The sequence below is a fragment of the Thermobia domestica genome, chromosome 10 (genome assembly GCF_964235325.1).
Source record: "Thermobia domestica chromosome 10, izTheDome1.hap1.1, whole genome shotgun sequence".
Lineage (NCBI taxonomy): Eukaryota > Metazoa > Arthropoda > Insecta > Zygentoma > Lepismatidae > Thermobia > Thermobia domestica.
Window position 1 is genome coordinate 192,856,279 of NC_137463.1, and position 27,714 is coordinate 192,883,992.

Here is a 27,714-nt window from a genome sequence, read left to right on the forward strand (position 1 = left end):
CGATCAAATGAAGAGGAGATTTTTGCCTTCTCAATGTGTTCAAAGTCTTTAAGAAGAAATATGATAAACTGGGAGTGCCAAACATTTTCAGGATATTCTACAGAAAACTGTCAAGATAAAAGTGTTCCAGAAAATCTAAAGAATTTCGTTCAATTGCTACTGTATGGATCTAACATAGAAGAAATTTCTATAACATATTCTCAAACTGCTATAACAACAATTCAATTAATATATTTTAATTTTAAGAACAGAAGATTAGCACCACGAAAAAAAGGCACAACATATCTCATGAACTGCCGCTCCCACTGTATGTAGGTTTACAGGTACACACACACTTGCTAGAAAAAGATTGTCAGTAATTTACATACCTTATACATCTTTGTAATATATAATCGTGTGATCCAAATTGAAAATCAGATAGCAGCAGTGACATGCAGACGTTACAAATTAGAGGGTCTTGTGAGCCCCTTTCCATTAATGACTAATGTGTACACCATCGGTGCATTGGACAATTTAGACCACAACAGATCATCAACTACTTCGACAGGATCTTTCCATGGAACAAGTATTAGCGTATTCCAATTGCCTTCCGATTCCAACCCTGGTTTACCCCCAATGCGAATTGAAGTTTCTTCATCAGTAGAAGATTACTTATTACCAGATATCTATGCTATTGTGTCATCAGTATCATCATGTGATTTTGACAAACTGCAAGTTCCTATTGTTGTTCAAGAACCAATACGGTCAGGGCTCGAAGAAGCACTTTAGACAGAGAGGCGGTGGTTTAAAAAAATTTTTTTGCTAGGTGAAAATAAATGCTTGTGGGCAGAGTATATTTTGACTCAATCAGGAAGTGTACGTTCTACTAAAGTTACCAGCGTCATGTTGCCAATTTTTACTGAAAAGCGGCGTCTCTTTCAATGGTGAAGAATGATATATCTATCATAAAGAAAATTACTGATCGATGTAATCCTAATCAAATACAGGTTATTTTCCTTGACCAACCTCTCTTTGCAATAGCAAAAGAAATAAAGTGGAGATGGTCCGATTCATACTGTGGAGAAGTTCTATCGTTATGTTTGGTGGACTACACATAGAAATGGCCCTTTGAAGAGTGTAAGGCCACATACTAAATGGTACTGGATGGACATCGTCCTTAGCTGAGGCCGAAGTAGCAGGTTCAGAGTCAGCTGATTCATTCCTGGACTGCTCACACCTAACCAGAACTAGAAGAGCACAACAGAAACCAGCTGTAGTTCTAGGGTTTCTTCAAATGGCAGGATTTCATACAGAACAAGAGTCCAGAAACTGTAAACAAGAATTTCAACAGTGGCGGGAAGGAATGATATAGAAAAAAGATCTATGTTTTCGTATTGGGATCTTGTACTGGAATTGGAACTTCTAATTTTGATATTTGTTAGAGCTCACCGATAAAGTAACTTCCTATTATATGTAACTGTGTTGGAGCATCTTCTGCCTCTATCTGTGCATCTCAGAGACATGAAGAGTTTAAATAAAGGAAAGGCAGAATTTAAGAAGAACTGAGTGTTTTCAAAGACTAACCAAAAGTTTTGTTGCATGCCGTTCGACCAAAATAACAGAAGTGTTAGAGACTTCAGTGGAGCCATTAACTAAAAATCCACTTTTGTTTCAACGGTGGATGCTCACTGCTCCTGAGTTATGCAGACCCACAAAATAATTTGAAGATGCTACACACATTGAGGAAATAATTAACGAAAATTATGTTGGAAGTGATGTAAGTTTTAAGAATCTTTATCAAACATTACATGACAATTTCTGCTACAGGAAATCCTATTTTAGATACGTAACAGGTAGTGAATCTATCATCACATGCATATGCCTTACAGGATCTTCAAAATCTGTTGCAGTAATAAAAGTGATTGGTAAAAACCAATATGAAATTTTGTTGACCCGGTGTTTGTAAAACAAAGCAAGACAATTTAGTCTCCCATAAAAAGGAATAGTTTTTGTTTTCTTGAGAAAACTTAAAGAAGGGTAGGAGATCATCTGAACAGAAGATAGATAAATTGAAAAATGATTACCGTTTGTTCAGTGGGCTGTATATGTCATGCAAACCGCGTGAGGTTGATTTGCAACTCTTTTCCTCATGAAAATCGTAGTTGGCTATCATCATTGATCACGAGAAACTTTTACTGTCGTCAAACAAGTCTGAACTACTGAATATCTTCAAGTCGAGAAAACTTCGGCTGGGTGAAAGAAGGTGGATCGTGGAAGCCCTTATGGATGACCAAACAGAAGTTTCTAAAAGTTCAAGAGAATTGCTAAAGTATGGCTGCAAAGCTCTTCCTCTTTGCTCAAAACAATGCGTATGTTCTACGAATGGTGTTCAATATACAGATCTTTGATGCTGCGGAAGCTCCTGTGATGAATAGCAATGTGATTAAGAAGTATTTTTCTTTGTGGAATAGGCGATTGGATGTTATCAATTTTTATCACTTTGTTAGCATTTTGGTTTGGAATATTCAGTTTTTCAGTAGCTATGTTTGAAAGAGTTAAATTTAAAAATTGACATATATGCAAAGATGTATTTATTTTGTGGCTTTTTAGTGTCTTATATAATATAATTTATATGAACAGTATAATGATCATTTAATAATAATAGTAATAATGTAAATAATATTGATTTGAATAACAATTCACAAAAGTGGAGAAAAAATATTAATTTGCCAGGTTCCGAGCAAGCTTATCACATAACACCAAGTTTCGTCTAGTTGACTCTCTGCACACTCCTTGCATTCTATTATACTGATTTCTTAATTTAACTATATTTCGGTTATTTTTCATCGAATTTTAACGTGTTATACATCAAATTGAAGCTCTTTGTATGCTCTTTTAAATGTTATAGGGTACATGCTTTCATAAAATGGACCATTTTGGAGAAAAATTCATTTATATGTAAATATGTTTCATAAAATCTTAAATATTTTAACTTTTCTCGTTTTTATTATATTTTCTTGTCTTCATTAGTGTTATAATTGATTACATTCGGGCTTAACTTATAATTTAGAACAAGAATCATCAAAATCGGACCCTTAGTTACCGAGATAATGAGAACTTACATAAATTCCAATATGGCGGCATATTTCAAAATGGCGGCCAGAAAATTTTGGCACCCGATCCCAAAACGAATTGAATACCGAAGTACTTCCAGTCTGTCAAATTTCATACTTGTGTCCGGTCTGTCACGATCCGAGCCATTTTTGTTGTTAAGAGACCAGACTATGTATGTCATTAGACTGAGAAGATATGGTGTGAACCTTTACAGTGTTATTAGGTAAGTTATCTTGCTCTTGGGAACCAGGGAAATTGCAAACCTGACCATCACTCTCTGTAGAATTCAACTTATCAGGAGATACTTGTCGCTCACCAGGCATATTCTCCATATTATGTGCAGAATAGGACGCAGGAACATCCGTTGAGATGTGTATCGGCTGTATGGAAGATAACGGTAGCTGAGGATCATGATAACAGTTAACACTCTCGGTAAAAATAACACTAGGTGTATTTATTTGAACTCCTGACGAAAGAGGATTCATATTGTTTGGCTCACACACGGAACTTATATTATTTGATAGTGCCGGAAAATTATTTGCATCAAGCGTAGACATACTGGGGTCAGGTGGGCACGAAGCTATATTTGATGCCTTATTCCTGTTGCCAGAAGGAACTGACATGCTATCAAATTTAGGCATAAGAGTTGCTGAAGGATCACTATTTCTAATTGTAGGAGCTAGTTTTCCACTGGGAACTCGAAGAGGGCAATTCGAATACAGATGTGCTCCATTGCACCTGGGACATGTCCGTATTTGATTAGGGTAGGTTACATAAAATGTTTGCCCTTGAATAACTACAAAAGATGGAATAGTTTTTTTTTAACTTCCATTCGTATTAGCTTACGTCCCGTTCGTATTGGAAACACATGTTCGACAGAATAAAATTCATCATAGATGTTAGATAGGACACCATATTCACAAAGAACTTTTCTAATTTCGGAGTCTGCAAGTTCCATTGTAGTACATAACTTAACAGTAACAATTTGAACATCAGCCCATGAAACAGGGATTGCATGATTTCCATTTGTGTCAGTGTAATATACAATTCCCCCAAAAGAGTGCAAAACATTTTTACATAGGTCTTCCGTACGAAGTTTCACATACAACAATTTACGATAAACATCCACTTCTATGCTTAAAACATTATTAACAGAGTAGTGGAAACTATCACTGAACCACTGATGCAAAACCAAGGTACTTGGTCGCTGTAAAACACCACCAAAATCGTATTTTGTGGTATTTGCCCTTTTTAACGACATGATTTATTCAACTAAGTCAGTCACCAAAACAAAACACAGAAGAAAAGAATAAAAAAACAGCAAACTTGATTGCTCCTTACCTATCGCGCCATGTAAAATTCCACCCAAACTAATACCTAGTTCAAGTCGTTTCATGGAAAAATATAAACAAGACACTAAAATATAACAAGAACAAACGAATAAAAACAAAATATAAATAAAAATATAAACAAGAAAATATAAGCAATTTTGTGTGTCTTAATGACTTAGTCGAGATTTACACGTCTAACTCAAAAACAAGTTATATAGATGTTCCTCAATGAGGAAAATATCACGAAACGTTCTTCAAGCTGAGGCTACGCCATCGGCAGAGCCATAACTTACGGGTGGACACGGAGCAAAACAGCCCCCCCAGAGAAGCTCCCCGTTGTTTGAGGGGGTCCATTTTCAGACAAAATTTTCTTACTCCATATACGATAGGAACATGAAATTAGAAATGAAGCAGGAAGTAACTAACGGAACTACAGACCTTCACGTGCGGGAGGGCTCACAGGTTCCGGAGGATTCATAAAGATTAAGAGAAAGTTGGAAAGAGGGGCCCAAATAAGCTTATTAATGCTTGCCCCCCAGAAAAAATCTAAATTACGGTGTTGGTCATCGGTTGCAGGAATTGTCCCGATTTACATTACATTTCGTCTTTACCACAACTTCTAATTTCCGAAGAAGAAAAGACAGAAATTATTTTCACATTCTTTAAATTGTATCAACGTTTGTAGAAATAAACAGTTCTATGTTTATGTTTCATAACTACTAGTTTATTTCCCTTGCCTGAAATAAAACAAAAAATATGGAGAACATACAATTTTTGGTCTTTCATCTTCTATGTGTTGTCAAGTCTGTAAAACCAAACCGAACAAAGAGCAATACTACTACACAAAACGCTCAACGTCTTAGCTAATCATGACATAGCTATTGCATGATCCGAATAGCTCCAGTATATCCACAGTAGTTATATCTGACAATTGTCGGGATTTTCAGAATGTTGCCTGTAATGAGAATAATTACAGTGATTCTTTTTTCCCCTAAATAGGTAAATTTTCCTTATTTTTTAAGGATTTCTTAGTGATTTTTTGCAGTGTTCCACCGAAAAGTAACTAGATTTTCGATAAATTTCGTATGTAATGTAATTATTGTTCCCTTTTATGACTTATTTTAAGTACACTTCAATTAGTTTTTTCAATTGAAGTAATGACTGCAATTATTTTGGATTGATAAAGCGTGTTAGATGGTTTTGCTGGCGCCATTACTGTCTGGTTATGCCGCGACTTTCCTTTATACTTTTGCCGCCCGTCCACTTTGTATATTACTGACTGTCCTTTATACTTTTTCCGCCCGTTCACTTTGTATATTACCGACTGCCGTACTGTATTGAACGTTAGCTTTCCGCTGGCGCCATTATTGTCGCGAGTTTTTAACCCCGCCCACTTTGTATATCCACCGCTTGGTAGCCGTGGATGCTAATGGTATTTTGCGGCATACTTTGTATGTTTATCCAATACTTTAACTTAACTAGGAAGATAAGTTACCTTTGATATTACCATTGACGTTTTTTGACGTAGCACTTCGATGACACATGAACCGCACACACCGTTTATAAACTGGTCTTATGATTCCGGAGTTTTTTTTTTAATTTTTAATTATTTGTAGAATGAACTTGATTTTTTCCGAACAACTTAGAATTATTTATTGTTATAATAACATTTTCATATATTATAGTAACTTTTAGTTTTCTTTGCGGAAAGAAAATTAAAGACAAACCAGCTATGCATCTTTCTTTGTGTGTTAATACTTTCAAAGATAAATTTTTCTTTGCGTATAAGGAGCTGGCGACATCATGTGGCATAGATTTGTACTACAATGAGTCGGAGAATGAGACAAGATATATGACCTGTTTGAAATGAACCCTTAGCAATAGGTTTTGGTGTGATTGAAGCGGGATATTCGTTGATATTGGAAATTTGGAACTCAGCGTTGAAAGCATGTGGAACATATTTATTTTTAAAATGTCATTTACCTCTAAATGAAATACAGCTTGTTGAAATATTATTTTTGATGGTTGTGTCTATTCTGATGTACACAAGAACTATAAAGTATTTTTGAAATGAGGACGGTTGACGAGTTATAAATGTAGACAATATTTGATTAATAACCACAGCTGTTGAAATAAATACATGCTTTGATTTCTAGTGCTATTTTTTGAACCTCTATGGGACTTTCTCCTATAGATGATATTATTTGCAGTGATGGCACAATGAGTGATATTATCTAAAAGAACCACTTTATGGCGACTCTTTAGATATTTTAAGATTTACTTATGTGAAGGGATTTATGTCTGCAAGTCGGCTCTAACTGTATCAATAGACGATTTGAAAGGAATGGCCACTAAAGGTTACTTTGATGGAATGCTAGTTAAGGAAAGAAAGTGCGATGTATACTGACGTCGTTATTTACAGGGGTTATTGCCATGTAATCAGTAAACGGTTTCCACAATTTTCTCTTTTAGGTGCAATCTTATTTTGGAATAACATGCTGGCTAGAAATGAAATAAATAAATTGGTTAACTGTTTGCTTAACCCAAAAACTAGGACAAGGCAGGAGACTGACCCCTCATTTATTATATCTGATGAAAATGCATGAGGAAATCAGATTTTATCTATTTTTTTTAAAATAAGCATAGCGGTAGAAAGTTGTAAGATATTTTGTAACTAATCATAGATAGGAGAAGGGAGGGTAGGTAAATGAACTTATGCTTTGACGGAATTGAAGGACTTTATAAATACATGACCGAACATACCCGTTTTATTATATGTCTAGTACTGCGCTTGGTATAGAGAAGATTTATTGTGTGGTTGTATTAGAATTTATTGGTGTACTAGTTTGGTGTTTGATTTCTGCAGATAGGTGTATTGACATTGAAGATTGTTTCAGCGCTTATGCAGAATTAAGGTAAGAAAACTTTAGCTAATTTTATACATAGAAAATATAGAATTAAATATTGCAAAGATTGATTAATTCATGAAATTGATATTTCGTTTTTTAAACTTTGTTTTATTGAAAGAGATTTGTTTTATTATGTTGATTGTACTTAAGTGTGAGTTTATAGGCCTGTTCAGCACCGATTTTTTTTTTTTAATGAAACGAACAAACTAGTCAACAATGGAAAGCAGAGTTGAATACTGTTTTGTAGGAATAAAAGAATTAATTGCCGAAGGCGCATATGCTAAAAAGTTTAGCAGTAAAGAAGCTCTATTATTATTATTATTATTATTATTATTATTATTATTATTATTATTATTATTATTATTATTATTATTATTATTATTATTATTATTATTATTGAGTTGGAATTTTGCGCATCTTGAGCTCGATTTCAAACTTTGTTTTTTGTTTTGGAGATTTTTCTATTTCATTATTATGCAGTACAGAATTAGAATCAAAGCTGTAGGAAACGTTATTTGTTGAAGTGATTTATTGGAGTTTAGTAGTGTGAAATGCGTATTTATCACATTGATGTTTAAGGTTTTCTAACTAGGAATCAATTTGAGATTATATATAAAGAGAGAGAATCCTTCGTTCAGCAAAGAAGATGAACTGTAAGAACATTAACTTATTTGGTTGTTTTCAGTCCCTTTTATCATCATTACGTTTGTTTTCCTTATTTTGTAATATGACCATTAAATTGTGATGTCAAGTCTAGTGAATTACATTTAGGATGTTTCCTTATAGTCATCGAATACTAAACTTTTTATTGTTGATTTCACATACCGATAGTATCAAGTACTGACTTTATATGAAATGGGGCATTGCCAATGTTACAGGAATTGCTGCGTGACAGAATAATTAAGTTTAAAGGGTTTGAATTCTAAAATTTTGTGAGTATTCACCGAGTTGGTAGCAGTAAAAAATAAAGAGTGTCCAGCTGGGGGACAAGTCATGAGATGTAATTGTAGAATAATTTCCATTAACATCTAGATGCTTTACGCCGCATAATGAGAGGAGGCTACGCTTATTGACCGTACTGTTATTTTTTTTATATTAGCCTTGTAATTGAATTTTCTTTTCCCACTTAGATCTTTAGGATTATGACTCATCGAAAATGTACTTTTTCAGTTTTACGGTTATTGAGTAAAATTACGTTTAAAGTCCAAGATAATACATAGAGTTCATTTAGAACTGTGGGTATATGAAGCATAGCTTAGCATTGCTTCCCCATTGGTGGGTCTCCCACAACTAGGGCGTGTACATTAATTGATTAGTAAGGAACAAGCTTTATTATTACTTTTAACAGCTAGGCTATAATAGACACGGACCTATATTTTATTATTATATTCCTGAACCACAGGAAGTAACATGGGGGACCTCCACCGTGCTAAAGCCGTATATGATACTCCGAGAAAACCTTAATACTTTATAGATGTTATTTCTTTTGGACGCATATAAAATTAAATTTTATGGGGAGCAGCTTAAATGAAAGTAGAAATCGCGTAGAGCGAAATAACAGTTTTTTTATTTATTGGATGTCATAGAAAATTTAGAGTGAAGCAAAGCGAATAGATTCATAACTGATGTAATAGCGTAATACAGTTAATATTGACACTTAAGGACATTGGAAGAGTGTATGAATTAAGTTATTACTTTTTAATGGGTGGCGAAACATAAGTTTCAAAGTTATGGCTATTTGAGACATGAACCTCCAACGATGTAATTATATGAGGCATATATTATTGAATTAATAGCGCCGCTTTGTTTGGTTTGAGATTCTCAAGACTGTTAGTAATTTTAAAAACGGACGGCACACATGGGTTTTTAAAGTTTGGAGAACAAATTTAAAGAATTCTCTCACTTTGTTTACTGCATTATATTGTTTAAGTTACTCCGGGAAAAACTTGCACTTATAATGATCTGAGGAATAATTCCGACTTTTTGCAATTATAGTTGTTAAGTTATGAGGAAAATGGTGGTTGTTTTGATCCATTAAAATAGATAGAACCTCGAAAAAAAATCTAGAGACATTGTTATAATGCCCTAACTTGCCTTTGAAGTAAGCACTCTATCACTGATTTTCCCCACAATTAAAGAAATATAGGAAATATTTTGGTATGAGGACAATTGATTAATACTAAGACTATATAAAGGAGTAGTTGTACTGATTTGCTATTTAGATTAATTACATTGTATTTTAGTTTGTAGATTACATTTTTTTATTAAGAAATAATGATGATTACAGGGTCCGTAGACACAATTTTTGATACAACGAGTTATAGTACTCTTGAATTTTGTTTGTAGCGTACTATTTGAGTTTATTGAAACTAATATTTCCTGAAATTAAATTTGATTTTTACTCGATTGAGTTTCAATATTATTGGAAACATAATTTTATATCAGAATCATCAAATTAGCTATTAGTTCCGTATTTATGTAAAATAAGTTGAACAGTATACATAAATTGTGTTTTTTCACAGCCTTGTTTACAGTAATATTTGAATATTACCGTACCCGATTTGTTTTGTATCTATTTCCGTTTGATAATACAAATGAGAAAATGTTTAGATGGACAAAATTTTTTAAATGAAATTTCTTAATTAACAAATAGAGTCTTTAACTTCCTTAAAATATTTGATGCCGGCGAGAAATGTTATAGCACTCCTCAATACTTGTAAGGTTGATTAGTGGGATGTTCAGGACAATACTCAGAAATACGTATAGAATTGGAATCGAGATTTTAGATTTTCTAGGCTTCCTTGGATAATGACTTATTTGAGGACATGCCGAGACTTGTATATTTTGACATTTAAAATGCTTAGCGTACAGCGGGTTTAACTATACAGGGAAGAAATACATATAGTTTAGGGAACGATACCAAGTGCCTGAAATGTTATGTAACTAGATAAGCACTTATGTACCGCTGGGTTGCATACAACCAGGGATACTACCATATCTCAACTTATTCTTTGAAATTTACTATTATAATAAGACGACATATTTAGTTTAGCGTCCCATAATTATGACTTTCGAGAAATACTCACCAATTTTCTTTCAAATGTAAGCCAAAGGCGGGGTGGGGTCCCACCACAATTTATATAAGATTTAAAATTGTTATGAAATTACTTGATCGGACATGGACACTAAGATCGGACACTAGGATTGGGGCAGAGGGAAATTTTGTATGTACTTGTTAAAGAATCAGTATCTTTCAGTTTATGGTGATTATGAGAAAATGAAAAAATGAAATGAAATCTTTGAGTCCCACGGTTATGCCGGTTAGGCTAAAGGAGACGGTGATGATGACTAATGAATGAAAAAGGTGGAATGAAGAATGTGGGAGGAAACGGGAGAACCCCGAGAGAAAAAACCCATGGACACGGTGTTTGTCCACCACAAAGTTCACTTGTCGGGGACTGGGATCGAACCCGGACCCCAAGCACCAAAGTTGAACGCTCTACCACTGAGCCCTTATGAGAAATGAATTATATTGATTTGCTTTACAAAGAAAGCTGTTGAAAAAAAGTATATAAAAAAGTGGAAGGAAACCCACGATTACGATGATTGTTCACTACAATTTATACAAAACACTTGTTTTTTGTCATGAGAACGCTACAGGATTTGTTGAACCAAGAATTTCTAGCACTGGCCCCCCACAATTTTACTATTGAGTATGGCATACATTCGAGTTAAATGGACCCCATTTTAACTATAAGTAGGATACGCATTTAATTAGAAGATTTCAATATAATCAGAGGCGAAAGAACTGTACGCTGTTAATATTCGCGAAAGTATGAGGAGTAGTCAATACGAATAATAGAAGCAGAAACATTTGTTTCAGTTTAATGTGAATACTATTGTTCAAGACACTGACACATGCGAAACTAAGAAAAAATCGGTTCATTATTTGTCCAGCTTATATTTGCAGATAGGGCCAAGTTATTGATATTGTTAGAAAATATAGCTGATACATTGTAAAGACTCATTTTCAAGCTTACCAATAATAATTATTAAATTTAGGCATCCCTTTTTTCTTATAGTCACTAATTTAGTTCAAAGTAGAATGGTTACCCTGGACCCCTACATTAGATAAATGTTTACCCAATGAGAGTCTACGTATATGGAAACTTATTGTATATGTAACAGAAAGTATCTAATTAAAAGTAAATCTGTATTAGTTGAGTCCGCTACATATGTATTTACCTTGGGTTCTTAAGTAACTAAGTTTTGAAGTACAGATACTTTATATATGTAAAAAAACACATGATCCTTGAAACTACATGAACTCGTATTATTACTACAACTATTGCTACTCCCACTACCACTACTACTACTACTACTATCGCTACTACCGACTACTAGTATTACCACTGTCGCCGCCACTAGTGCCATTACTATTTTACCCGTACTATTATTGCTACTACTACCCCCCTACTACTAGTACTACTATTGCTACTCCCGCTACTACTACTATTACTAATACCGACTACTAGTACTGGTATCACTACTGCTACTAATACTCTATCAGCACTACCACTACTACTACTACTACCACCACTACTACTACTACTACTAGTACCACAACTTTACTACTATTACCAACTACTAGTATTACCACTGTCGCCGCAAGTAGTGCCGTTAGTATTCTACCACTGCTACTATTACTACCCTACTACTAGTACTAGTACTATTGCTACTCCCACTACTACTACTACTACTACTACTACTACTACTACTACTACTACCGACTACTAGTATTGCCATCACTACTGCTACTAATACTCTATCAGCACTACCACTGCTACTACTACTACCACCTCTACTACTACTACTACTATTACTACAACCTTTACTACTATTACAGACTAGTATTATCACTGTTAGCCACTACTGTTATTAGTATTCTACCACTACTACTACTACTACTAGTATTATCATTGCCACAATTACTACTGCTACTAATACTCTATTAGTACTACCACTGCTACTACTGCTGCTAATACTCTATTAGTACTACCACTGCTACTACTGCTGCTACTAATACTTTATTAGTACTACCATTGCTACTTCCGCTACTACTACTATTACTACTACTACTATTGCTTGCATGTGAACTATTGAGTATCGGCTACTACTTGTTGTTTTGTGGTTATTTCTTTTGTTCCGCTTGTAATCTAACCTTCTTTCTTCTACTATCATGTAAACTTTTGCATGTATGCCTCTTTTTTTCTTTCTTTGCCTGTATGCCCTTTTCTAACCAAAGTTTCTTTTCTTTGTGTTTTTCTCTAATTATTTTTACCTATTTTGTTTTATGTGGAATGCTATTAGATTTCTATTTCACCTTTTGTACTATTTGTACCTATTTCTATTTTACTCTTTCCTTGATCGGCTTTTAAATTGTCTCTTTTTTTCTTGGTTTATCTCTATTGAATATTTCTCTTTTTTTTAGGTATGTCTATCTCTTTTTATAGAATAATATGATGAAGTAGATAAAAACTAAGTAAAGTTCCTTTAACAAGCCATCTCTTACAGATTAGTATCTTCTTTTGCTTGAGCCTGACGACTTTCTATGTAACCTGTCCTAACCTAAGCTATTCCAATTTATTGTGTGCTACCCTAATTTTGATGGGCTTCCAATTTTACATAAATTACATCCTGATCCGCTCTTTCTTTGGTTTTCCCTACTATGCTTTAGCTAACATATTCTTGCTTCTGCCCACCCGCCTTTACTTGTTATGTAATATATCTGTCCTTTGTTTTCATGGTATGAATTGCTAAATATTTTCTTTCTGTTTATTGTACTACATGATTTCCTCTTTTACTTTGCTGCCGCTACTTTTATTCCTGTTGTTATTGTACTTTTTAATGTGAACTAAATTTAATTTATTGTATTTGTGCTTTGTCTCATTTGTCAATTGCCAATGTCCTACAATACTTAATAAATGCCAATACGGTCATGATCTGATTAATTTGTTTTGAATTAATTTAAAACTTTTAAGATCTTGTCTGCAGTTAAGCTTTAACTAACTCTATGGTCTATGGAACCCGGAGGTTCACAGAACCTCTCCACTGACTTCTATTTTTGCATCAATTTTTACTTTGTATTCCAATTTCTGCGAGATCGATCTTAATATTCTCCTCCCATCTGCGCCTAGGTCTTCCTAATGGTTGTTTTCCGACTGGTCTTCCAGTCAAGAGTTTGAAAGCGTTCTTTCATTTTAGCTACATGATTTGCCTACCTAAGCTTTCTAGAGTTGAATTGACGATCCTAACAATGTTGGGTAAACCATATAAATTATGTAGTTCCGCCATTTTCCATTTCCGAGGACTGAATATTCGTTTTAGGATCTTGTTTTCAAATACTTTTTAGTTTATGTTCTTCCCTCAGAGTAAGTGAGCATGTTTTGTAGCCATACAGAACTACAACTAAGCTTTAAATGTTTCCTAAACTCTAAACTTAAGCTCATGTCCTGCTTTTACTTGCTAACTAAGTAGTTCGCTAGTTCTTAATTAATGCTAAACCAGTATGATGCTTTTAACTAATGTATACTCAGGTTTATATTCCTAACCTGAACTAACTTTAAGCTATTTGAAAGTTTTCTGTCTCCCTGTTTGCCATTATATGTCTGTTACCAATTCTATTATTAGATGCCTCTTAGAATTTCCAATTGTGCTCCTCTTTGTAGATGATTTTAAGACTGGTGTATGGGTTCCTTATTGTGCTAGCATTATATATTTCTTAAAACGGTTGTTTGCTATTCTATTGTGTTTAGTATTTTCCTTGCTTGGTTTCTCTATTATTTGCTACTAGCACTACTAGAAGAATTTCTTAACTTACTTGAGTAGTATTCTATTGTGTTTAGTATTTTTCTTGCTTGACTTATGCTGCTATTTACTATTATTAGCACTACTACTTGTATTTTTTCAAGATGATTGTCTGTTATTCTATTATATCTTCTTTAACCTAACCCAAACTATTTGACATTAGCTATCATATGTCTTATCTTTCTGTATATAGCGGAAGCTTTCTGTTTGTGTATAATCTAAATTTGGTGTTTTGTCATTATACACGTTTTCTTCTTATGCCTGCCTTTGTTTTTTTTCTTTGTATTGTTTTTTGTACTCTGTTTTCGTAGCCGTTTTTTATAAATGTTTCCTTTAGGTTTCTCGTAACTTATCAAAACTCCATTGACATCTTCTGTATAACTTTTATTGCCACCTCTTCCTAGTATCTTATAGTATTGATATTTGAAAATTTAATTCTAACAGAACCAAATGATTTATACATATTTCAGAAATATATATCTTTAGATATACTCAATATCATGTTCTTCTATCTTATATTAGGCATACCATATAGTATACTAACATATAAGATAGATATAGATATAGATATAGTTATAGATATATTGGTATTGTAAATATAGATATATATCGATAGATATACATAGATATAGATATAGTTATAGTTATAGATATAGATAGATAGATATAGTTAGATATAAATATAGATATAGATAGATATAGATATAGTTATGGGTAAATATAGATATATAGTTATAGATAGATAGATATTGATAAATAATTATAGTTATAGATATATATATATATAGATATAGATATAGTTAGATATAGATATAGTTATAGAAAGATATAGATATAGTTATAGATAAATATAGATATATATAGATATAGATATAGTTAGATATAGATATAGTTATAGAAAGATATAGATATAGTTATAGTTAGATATAGATATATATAGATATAGATATAGTTAGATATAAATATATAGTTATAGATAGATATAGATATAGTTATATCTCTAATGTAAATATAGATATATAGTTAGGTATAAGGTTTTATACTACAACATATGCTCTAACACATGTTATGTTATATTTTAGGTTACCATTATTACTGGTGTAGTAGTACAAAGTATCGTGAAGTACCAACCAAAAGTACCAGAGGAGCAAGATATTTTCTGCTACCAAAGGTATTTTTTTATTCCTTTGTACTTAAATAGATCAATTATGTTGGTGCAAGAATATTATTGAAATAGTGAAATAAGAAATTTTTTTGTAAGTTCACACTAAGTGTTCTGAGCTTGCTTAGCAAGCGATCAAATTAAAGTTAACAAAGAGTTTGCACAGCAAACGAACGAATAAAATGATCGCAGCGTAGCTGGTCTTAGGAGTATGCTCTGGCATACGAACCAATAAAAATAAGAAGCAATCAAATTAAAGTTAACAAAGAGTTTGCACAGCAAACGATCGAATAAAATGATCACAGCGTAGCTGCTCTTACGACTTTCTAATTTTAAACGAGCTTAGTTAGTATTTTCGAAACAAATAATTAACACGGAACTTCTAATGAAGTGATTGAACAAAAAAGCAAATGAACCAATAAAATAAAATAACACGAACGAATAAAATAATCGCAGCGTAGCTTCTCTTACGAGTATGCTCTGGCATAGGAACCAATAAAAAATAAGAAGCGAAATAATAAAAAAGATACGAACCAATTAAAAAATAAGAAATTTTTGTAAGTTTCGCAGCGCAGCTGCTCTGAGCTTGTGTACCAAGCGATCGGTAAAAGATAAGAAATTTCTTGTAAGTTTCGCAGCATAGCTGCTCTTACGACTTTCTATAAGAAAGGAGAATATAAATAATTGGCAAGTTCACATGAAGTGTTCGAGTAATTTATTACGAGAGGTTAAATTAATAAGAAGCGAATCATAAAAATGATTAGGAAAATAAATTACAAGTGTTACTTAGTAATGTTTCATTGTTTCAGGGCAACTAATTGGAGGCAGTTAATTGGAGTAAAAGTGGCAGCGGAATTCAGAATTCCAAAGTATCAAAGTTCACAGAAGTAAATTAAGTATCATTGGTAACTTACATAATAGTTTGTACTTAAGAATTTTTTTTAAGTTCACACTGTAAGTGTTCTGAGCTTGCTTAGCAAGCGATTAAATTAAAATTAACAAGGAGTTAGCTCAGCAAACGAATTATTTACAAGTTCATTATTTACAAGTTCACAGCGTAGCTGCTCTGAGTTTGTGTAGCATGCAGATTAGTTTTGAAAGAATTATTTTGCATTACTTATTTTTGAAAGTGTGCATTATTTTGTAACATGCAGATTACTTTGAAAGAATTATTTTGCATCACTTATTTTTTGGGAACATGCATTATTTTGCACAACATAAAGTTTGTAGCATGTTTCCGTTTACAACATACGTTTTTTTTGTTAACAAATGTTAGATTTTTTCTTGCATACATCTTTTTGAATTTTTTTTGTTCACAATATACATGTAAGTTTTTCTTCAGCATGCAGTTTTGTTAACAACGCTTAAAAATTTTTTGTAGCATGCAACATAGTTAAATTTTTGGAAATTAATTTCTACAGGTTAGTAATACACATTTTCATTTTTTTTATACTGAAATATAATTTCATGTAAAGTAATATTGTCTTTCTTTATTATTACAGCATTCAAGTGTTTCATCCTCAACTGCGAATTTGCTACACTCACATTTTATTTGACATCTAAGAACATTTAAATAAGGATTTCCTGTCTTTCCAGCGGTGGTAAGTGTTCACATACATTTTTGTTAAACTTTAAAACTTGTTAATAAATAGAAAAAAATATTTGTTACTTACATAAATGAATTAATAAAAAAACAATATTTTAATCTAATGAAAAAATCAAATATAAAGAGTATATAATTAAAACATATTGACAAATAGTTTTGAGTAAACTAACTTTACATGTGCGCAATTTAATTAATGAACATTTCAAATTATATCTAAACATATTTTATTTGCAACTCATTTCAATTTTAATTACTTTTTTACATTTTTTATTTTACAGTCAAAGAGTTTCATGTGATGAAACGAATATATGAAAAATGTATTTTGCAATCAAAAAGTTTCATGTTAGATGTGAAAATTACATTTACACTTTTGCATTTTTTATTTTACAATCAAAAAGCACCATGTAAACATATAAAGAATTGCATTGCAAAATTTAATGTCATTTGAAAAATAGACATTAACGTTTACAGGTAAAGTAAAAAATAAAATTAACTGAACTTTCATTAGTAGCGCATTATAAAAAATAGTTACAATAAATCAAAATTTACAAATTGAATAATAGAAAGTCACAAAATATTTATTAAATATATTAGTTTTCTTTGTTGATGCATTTCATTGAATACTGTAGAACAGTTATCATATTAATTATTTTATTTGTTCTTATTTTGTTTGTTAATTTAATATGCTTTCTCTAACTATACGTATTTTAAATTTAGTAATTGATCTTTTAAATAATGATGCTTTTCCTAACCTGATTTAATTATTTTAATTTTTGCTAATCCTATTTAATAAATTTTCTCTGTTGATTGGTGTTTAACTATGATTTGTAAGTAATCGAACTTTCATTCTAACCATACGTAATTTTTCTTAACTATAATTTGTAACAATTAACTATTTGAATGCTATTTTGAATAGAACTGCATTAACTAAGTATCTTTAAAATCTGCTATTTCTATGCTATCGTTTGTTTAATAATTGGCTTAATTAAATATGGTTTGCCTAATCTATGTGGATTAATTCAATATATTCTTTAAATCTCTGCTATATTGTTTGTGTGATAAAGTTCTGATGCTTTGGGTCATAAACTATTCTAAACCTTTTTTCTAACCTTTTATTTTTTCTTATTTGATTTTTGCTAAACTATTTCTTCTTTGATATGTTTTGTTTACTATGTTATTTTTATTAATTTGTGTTTCTGTTTATTACTACTTGGATTTTTTTATTGCCAATGTTATTTTAAAATGATTTTTATTCTTTGGAATGTTCACATCAGATATGAAAATAATACTATTAGTAAAAATTAAAAATTCGGAAACATTCGATTAAGTTCGGGAAACTTCGAGAATGTCACATGACTTTAAATAATACATGTTTGTAAAATAGCATTATTACTTTAGAAAATATTTTGTGATTTAATACGTCTGGGTACGAAATTACAAACTAAATTATCTGGGTACGAGATTACAAACTGAACACGATTGGGTACGAGACTAAAGTAAGTGTATCTGGGTACGAGATTACAAGCTAAATGCATTTGGGTACGAGATTACATTTCCGAAAGTATAAATAGAGCGCAGCAAGCCGCGGCGAATCAGTATAGAAGACGTTCCTGTTTGCACGTTGTGTGCTGCAATTGCAAAACAGTTAGATAAATATTACAGGATTTTGTCATTTAGTGTTATCGGAAACTGTGAGTGGATTTGCTGGTTCTGTAAAACTGACAAACTTACGGAGTTATAGTTATCAGGATCTGTCGATAAACATTTAATTATATTTTCAATAAAAAGTGTTAGTATAGGATTGGTATTTTTCGGCAATCTTCGGAAAATTTCGTTAATGTTCGGAAAACTTCGTGTCGAATTTACAATATTTTCGTGTATATAAGACAGGTAAAATTGAGCGGTCAGTCAGTAGTGAAGAATTATTGAAATTGTGAAGACGTTCCTGGTTTATACTACGTGGTGCAATTAGCCTGAAGAGAATTTTATTACGATAAACTGTAAACTGCTAATAGCGGAAACTAGTGAAGAATTTACCGATAAACTTAGAAATATATCTTCGGTGAACTGAAAGAAAAGTTACGGGAAGATGTATTATTATAGTTAACGGCAAATATTAGTGCTATTGCCGATAAACTTTCAAGTGTATTGTCGGTAAACTTAAAACTGAATTTGTGATTTACAATTATCGATGTGCGATCAGTAAAATACTGGGAATTTAACTTGAATATATATTTGATTACAGATGGCACATATGGCATTAATTAACGAAGCTGAAGAACTTATTGATTTACTTCACCGATTTGGATATGCTGCCCCCGAAGTGGTATATTATACCTGGAAGCGTTTGGTAGATACTTATCATTCCAAGGGTGCGCGTGTACCCACTGAAAAATACTATCAAATGCTAATTGCCTTACTAAAACATTTTGATGGAAGACAGGGTGTAATTTTGGAGGGATGCATATCAGCTGCCGATATTACAGACCTTTATCAGGCAGGATTTTTCCGCAAAGATGATATAAAAAAGCAGGCTTGTGAAAAGCTCAACCAGTTGATATCATCTGGTAAAACAGATGGCTTATCTGTTGAGATCGCTCGTGAGCTATTAGGTAAACCTCTAAACTTAGCAGGACCAAGCTCTGAGAGTTCCGGGGAACCTATGAACTTACCAGGACCATGTTCTGTAAGTTCGGGGGAAGTACCTAATGCAATGATTGGTATGGGTGCGCCACAATTTGAAATTGTAGGTAAAAGTCAGCGTCATTATGCATATTATGGCATTAAGGGGAGGGAAATAAGTATTAAGTCTACAACCGAAAATGAAATAAAAAACCCTGAATCCTATATCCGGTCATTATTTGATTTTGTAATAAATCAAGCGTTAAGTGACGTTGATGAAAATGCCGGGTGGGAATAACAATTGAGAGCTCGGCTTCAAAGTTGAATAAGCCTCTGTATGTCTCGTGGAGACGTAAATCGGAATTGAACTCGGAGGTCCTCTTCTCCGTGATAGAGAACACCCTCAATTCAAATGAGGATTATTTATTCGGAGGTAATGTGACTTTTAAGGTCCATTATGTTAACCTTCGCAAAGGAAGAGGTAAGAATCGAACCAGGACTAATCAAAAATATCTTCCATTAACAGAGTTTTTGGAAGAAAAAGTAGTTCCCATAGAGAAGGACGTGTACTGCCTCCCCAAGAGTGTAATTCTGGGGATGGCAAGGGCCGATCAAAATCGTTCACAAATGTATGAGTTGAAAAAGAATCCGAAGCGGTTACTTAAAAAAGCTGATATTTTGTGCAATAATTTGGGAATTGAAGCCGAAAAAAATAAGGGATGTACATTGGAAGACGCTAAAAAGATACAGAACTATCTTGCACCTAAGTACCAAATCATTGTGTATGAAAGGAACCTTGAAACACGTGAATTTAATGTGATATATCCAGGAATTAAAGGTGGTAAACAAATATTCGTATTGTATGAAGACGGTCATTACCAACTAATTGAAAGCATGCGCAAACTTTTGGGAACTGAAGGTTATTGTAAATCATGTTTGAAAGGATATAATAACAAAGGGATTTACCACAAGTGTGAGCTTAAGTGTAGATTTTGCGAAAAATATCATGAAGCAGATAATAATGAAATTAAGTGTGAATGTAATGATTGTCATAGGTTATTTCCAACGAGTGAGTGTTATGATAATCACAAAAGTGTAAATAAAGGAGGCAAAAGTATATGTGATTATGTGGAGGTGTGTAGCGATTGTGATGTTATGTTTGATTTACGTCGTAGGAAATCTGAACATAAATGTGATGAACGTTTATGTAAATCATGCTATAAGCATGTTGAACGTGACCACGTATGTTATGTGCAGAACCAGCGTCTTACCAGGGTGGAAAAGTATTTATACATTGTGTTTGATGTAGAGACTATGCTGCTAGATACAAATACTGAGGGAGAGCAGAAACATGTTGTTTCTTTAGTGTGTTCAATGACTGTTTGTTATGCATGCAAGGGTAAATCATTTGGTGATTCATGTCCTGTATGTGGGGATGAAAATGGAAATCGCGAGTTTTCTTTCAAGAGCATTGATGCGTTTATTAGTTATACACTAAAGGCTCATTGTGCTTTTGAGAAAACTATTGTGCTTTCGCATAATGGATCGAAATTTGATATGTTCTTCGCAATTAGAAGTCTCATTAAATCTCAGCATCTTTCTCCAACAGTTACAATGACAGGACAAAAAATTATCGAGTTGCGGATCGGGAATAAACTTGTTTTCAGAGATACCTATCTTTATATGGGAGTCCGGCTGTCTGACTTAACAAAAACTTTAGGCCTTAATCAAAATTTAAAGAAGGGAGATTTCCCATATTTGTTTAATATTCCGGCTAATCAAAATTATGTAGGTCCGATCCCTGATATTAAGTATTTTGATCCCGATAGTAGAAGTCCTGAAAATAGACAGCAATTGTACGCCTGGTACCAACAACGTACTTTAACTGGCGAGCAGTATGATCTGCAAAAGGAGATGCTAGATTATTGCCGCAACGACGTGAGAATTCTAACGGAAGGTGTTGTCAAATTTTCCGATCTGATTGAAGAGAAAATTGGTGGTATCCAGTGTTTCATTTCTGCAGGAACCATAGCCAGTCTTGCTATGTTGGTGTACTGTACCTTGTATTTACCAAAAGACTTAATCACTGTAATTCCTCCTCTTGGCTTTGATTACCGTGACCGTCAAAGTGTGAAAGCATTACAGTGGTTGCGGTATTTAAAGAAAACAAGAGGTAATGAAATTCAGTATACTGGAAATGGTGGGGAAAAGAAATTTGGAAAATATAAAGTTGATGGTTATGAACCAAGTAGTAATACTGTGTATGAGTTCCTGGGTTGTTTTTGGCATGGTTGTCTCAGCTGTTACCCTGAATTGCGTCATAAGCAACTTGACTCTACCTCGCATCAATCTACATCCATGCAAGAACGATTTGAGTCTACCACTATTAAGGCTAATTATCTGCGTAAACGTGGTCTCAACGTTGTTGAAATGTGGGAATGTAATTGGGACAATCAAGTGAAGAAAGACAAATCCATACAAGAGTTCATTCGAACTCAATGTGCGGATATTGTCGATCATTTGATCCCCAAGGAAGGATTTAATGGTGGTCGAACCGAATGTTTTAAAGCTCTACATGAATGTAGCAGTGATGAAAGTATTGCGTACCTGGATGTAACTAGTCTCTACCCCTGGGTAATGGCGCGTAAGCCGTTGCCAGTAGGTAAGCCAAAAATACATAGGGGGCCGGACTTCCCAGATGTGGGAAGTATTCATGGTATGGTTAAATGTACCGTTTTGCCTCCAACTGATTTGTATTTTCCGGTCCTGCCATACGTTGCGAGAGGCCGATTACTTTTCTGACTCTGCCGTACATGTATGGAGGAGGAAAATATCAACAATTGTTTGCATTGCGAAAGGGATCGTGCCATTACTGGCACATTCTGCACCCCTGAATTACATAAGGCTATACAGTGTGGCTATAAAATACTCGCCATTAAAGAAATATGGGAATTTGAACTCGTAGGTTCGGAGGATTGTAATGAGCGTAGTTTATTCCGTGACTACGTGAATTCTTTCCTCCAAATGAAGCAGGAAGCGTCTGGTTTTCCTGATTCATGCCACACTCAAGGAGACGAAGAAAAATATATTATGGAGTATTTTGTCCACGAGGGAATACAGTTAAATCATAACAATATCAGGAGGAACCCGGGACTGAGGTATATCTCCAAGATATTCCTCAACTCATTATATGGAAAATGGGGGCAGCGAACAGATCTTCCGCAATCGAAAATTGTTGATGATCCAGAAACATTTTTGACCTACTTACTGTCAGCGCAATATGAGGTGCAAACAGTGTCACACATTGGTGAACGTCATCTCATTATCACATATAAAGACATCGAAAATGAAAACAAGCCCTGGAAATTTTCGAATGTCGTATTTGCCGCGTTTATTACATCTTGGGCAAGGCTAAAACTCTATGATCTCTTGACGGCCGTAGGGCCTGAAGCCGTATTATATTGTGACACGGACAGTATTATGTATGTCCAAAGACGAAATGATAAGCCCAAGCTTACCACTGGTTCCTACTTGGGTGAGCTAACTGATGAAATACCAAATGGGTGGGAAATTGACATGTTTATAGGTTTGGGACCAAAAAATTATAGCTACCGTATGAAAGAAATTGGGACGGGAAAAATAGATTATGTTTATAAAATTAGGGGGATCACATTAGATAGTAGAACTCGGGAAAAAATCACGTTTGATCATTTTTTAATTTAGTCCGCGGAAAATTTGAGAAAAAGGAGTTAAACAATCCAGGTAGGATAGTTCGTAAGCCGGGGTTTATCATTGTATCACGACCAGAGACAAAAACACATCAACAAGTCAATAACAAAAGACGCAGACTTAACCCGACTGATAAAACAGATTATACAAGTATACCATATGGATATAGAAGTTCTAGTCTTGTCCTGTGATGAGTGATTGGTTGAATGTATATGTACATTGTGTAAATATTCCCAGTGCGTTAATCTTTTATATAATTTACCAATGGTATGAGTGAAGGTAAATAAATATGGCAATCATACATTGCGCTCCTCCTGGATATACCATATTAAATTCTTTACAGTATAGGGTTTCTTTCTATAACTCACAAGTACTGAATATTATATCATCTTTATAACATATCTGCACTCCTCACACCGCACCCCCCCATTTGTAAATAATATATTATATACAATTTGTAAATAGATTTTTTCATATATTCTAAATAGTTTTTTATATTTTGCGAATTTTCATATGTTTTAAATATTTTTTATATATTGTAAATATTTTTTATATATTGTAAATATATTTTTTTCATATTGTAAATAGATTTTTATATATTGTAAATAGATTTTATATATTGTAAATAGATTTTTATATATTGTAAATAGATTTTATATATTGTAAATAGATTTTTTATATTGTAAGTAGTTTTTATATATTGTAAATATATTTTTTTCATATTGTAAATAGAATTTTACATATTGTAAATAGATTTTATATATTATAAATAGATTTTTTTCATACAACGTAAATACCATATTTCAAATATTAAATTATTTTTATTAATCAAGTACAAAGAATCAATAGAACATTGTATATATCACTATATTCAAACACTTGTTATATATTTTTACAATTTTTATTTTTATTATATATCTACATTTTTATTTTCATTATATACATTTTCATTTTATTATATTTACAATTTTTTATTTTTTATTATATATAACATTTTGTCATTATTTTTACAATAAAATTTTTTTAAACTATATTCATGCCTTTATTTTCTACATCCTATAAAATTAAAAAGGTACTTAATACAAATAGTATGTGTATTCTGTATAAGATAAAGGAAGAATACATATGCTTCATATACTATTATATAAACTTATTTGGGTACATTATACTAAAGTATGTGTATTCTGTATTAGATAAAGGAAGAATACATATGCTCCATATGTATAAAAATAAAATATTAATAAAGGCACAATATTTATACTTTTCATAAAATTACAATATCAAATTCATATATTCACTCAATGAATTATTATTTTATTAAGTTTAATAATAATCTGAATCAAAAAGTCAACCGAGGTTATAAATATATCCTAAAACAGAAAATTACAAAATGTGGTATCGCAATATTTGTTTGTTCACTCAACAAGTTCTTTTACGTCATAAAAAGATTGTCATCATCAATGAACCACCAACCGCAACCAGGAAATAGGCAGCAGCGGAATATTATCAAAGGTAAGTAAACTTTCTCTTCTTACTTAAGTTAAAGTATCGGGCAACATACAAAGTGTGCCGGAAAATACCATTAGCGTCCACGGCTACCGAGCGGCAAAATACAAAGAGGGCGGGGCTAAAAACTCGCGACAATAATGGCGCCAGCGAAAAGCTAACGTTCGGTACAGTGCGGTTAATGGACAGTCGGTAATATACAAAGTGGACGGGCGGCAAAAGTATAAAGGAAAGTCGCGGCATAACCAGACAGTAATGGCGCCAGCAAAACCATCTAACACGCTTTATCAATCCAAAATAATTGCAGTCATTACTTCAATTGAAAAAACTAATTGAAGTGTACTTAAAATAAGTCAAAAAAGGGAACAATAATTACATTACATACGAAAATTATCGAAAATCTAGTTACTTTTCGGTGCAACACTGCAAAAAATCACTAAAAAATCCTTAAAAAATAAGGAAAATTTACCTATTTAGGGGAAAAAAGAATCACTGTAATTATTCTCATTACAGGCAACATTCTGAAAATCCCGACAATTGTCAGATATAACTACTATCCACAAATCATCATTTGTCATATTTTACCGAAACACGTCATGATATTTCCGACAACCTGATACTTTAAATGATGTTAATACACAAAGATCATTGATCTCAGCACTTATTCACTTACTCTCTCATGATCATCAAAATCTTTAGGGTACTTCCTCTAGATATAGAAAGGTGAAATGTAGTATAGAGGATTCGTGTAGCATGCAAGTAAACAAACAAAAGGCAACAGGATGATATTTCCCTCCGCCAAGTCTCCTGCAATAATAATAATAATAATAATAATAATAATATAGGAATAACAGATTACAATATCAATTACATAAACAATACCCTCCAATCAAGGAAAAATAATAAATGCCACGCCGGGATTCGAACGCGTGTCACTGTAAAGAAAGTTCTATGCTCTCACACTTTGCCATAAATTCCTCAGACAAAGATAAGAAAATAAACTAGTAGTTATGTTAGATAATCATAGCACACACTATTTTTACACGTGTTGATATAATTCAAAGAATCTTCTTTAGCCTAACCGGCAAAACCGTGGGACGTAAAACAAAGATTTTTAATTCAAAGAATCTGAAAATAATTTCTATTGTCTTTTCTTCTTTGAAAACTAAAAGGTAAAGAAAAATTGTAGGGGTGGATACGAGCGAGTTCGAGGGAGTTTTCACTCAAACTCGACTCAAAACAGACATCTTTGAGCTCGACTCGAGAACCCAACTCGTAAAATTTCCTCCAACATGAATCGAATTTGACTCGAGTTTCAAGTCGAGTCAATACGAAGAAAATCGAGCCAAATGCTGTGTGTAGTTTCAAGTATCCTACATAAACAATGTAATTATTATCAATGCTACTACTGCTACTACTACTACTTCTACTTACTATTATTATTATTATTATTATTATTATTATTATTATTATTATTATTATTATTATTATTATTATTATTATTATTATTATTACTAGGGATATGTATAGTAAAACTGCAAGCTTATTTTAATGAAAAAAGTGTTATGAAAATTTTAAAAAATCCTTGGTCAAGGTTTGAACTCACGCCAAAAACTATTTTCATTACTTGAACGTTGCCCTATAACACTTGGCCACGAGGGGCGACAGCAATGGACTTAATTTCCGCTATAGATAGGGCCATGACTGTTTATGTCCTATCTGTATCAGCCAACAAGATCAGAGGATATCTGAAATTCTTGAATCTCCTGCACACCAAGGTATGCGGTGTCGTTAGTTACGCCTTTGCGCCCGTTCCATACACGACAAATTAATTATGGCGACAATATTGACAAATCAGGCAATAATATACAAATATATGTTATTTCTAGTGTCCCTAATACTAGACATTTTTTACTGAAATGGGCCCACGATTCATTATTGTTTTATTTACCTTTTTGTGTACTGTTCTCTTTATGTAATGTAGTGAACCTGTTTCATGCTTCACTTATAGTTCCATTTTGGTATCGTATATGGAGTAAGACAATTTTATCTTAAAATGGGAACCCCTCGAATGGTGGGGAGCTTCCCTGGAGGGACAGTGGTCACCCTGCCTCCCAAGTTACAGCCCTGCGTCGTGGCAATCATTTTTTTCTTAATTGATTTTGTAATTCTATTATTCGTTTATTATTATTATTATTATTATTATTATTATTATTATTATTATTATTATTATTATTATTATTATTATTGTTGTTGTTGTTGTTGTTGTTGTTGCAAAGTCGAGACTTCGCTACATATTTTAGATTATATGAATTTTCTGATTGGATTTCAAGTCTTTTTGTTGAATAATCAACACACTCCACTTTAGGGGGTTTGGAGCAGGGAAATATTTTCATTGGTTTACTTGCACGCTACACCAAGCCTGGATACTACATTTCACCTTCCTATATCTACGGGAAGTACCCTAAAGGTTTTGATGATCATAAGAGAGTAAGTGAATAAGTGCTGAGATCAATGAACTTTGGGTATTAACAACATTTAAAGTATCGGGTTATCGGAAAAGTCATGACGTATTTTGGTAAAATATGACAAATGATGGTTTGTGGATATACTAGAGTTATTCGGATCACCCACCAAAACACATCGTCATCAACCTTGACACATGATCCACGTCCTCTTTCCTACCGACTAAACAGTTTGTATTTGCAATAAAACCAGGTTGTCAAATTCTAACTAATCGGAGTTTGAAATTCTACGGTCAATCCCTCAAGCACCGCTGTTACAATAATGATGAATCTGACCTTTACGATATAAAACGGTAAAGTGTTTGTCATGAGCAAAATTACGATGAATTTCAATTAAATTTTCATGGTCTAATTATTTCCTTGT

The 27,714-nt window shown here is 32.9% G+C and overlaps 1 protein-coding gene across 1 annotated transcript; it reads left to right on the forward strand.

Moving 5' to 3' along the window:
• The first annotated feature begins 7,214 nt into the window (after nucleotides 1-7,214).
• LOC145662914 (uncharacterized) lies at nucleotides 7,215-22,397 on the forward strand. Its single transcript, XM_081728919.1, has 4 exons — nucleotides 7,215-7,339; nucleotides 15,283-15,371; nucleotides 16,172-16,963; nucleotides 19,214-22,397. The coding sequence occupies exon 4, from the start codon at nucleotides 20,188-20,190 to the stop codon at nucleotides 22,390-22,392; it is 2,205 nt and encodes a 734-aa protein (XP_081585045.1). The 5' UTR covers nucleotides 7,215-7,339; nucleotides 15,283-15,371; nucleotides 16,172-16,963; nucleotides 19,214-20,187; the 3' UTR covers nucleotides 22,393-22,397.
• Nucleotides 22,398-27,714: the final 5,317 nt, after the last annotated feature.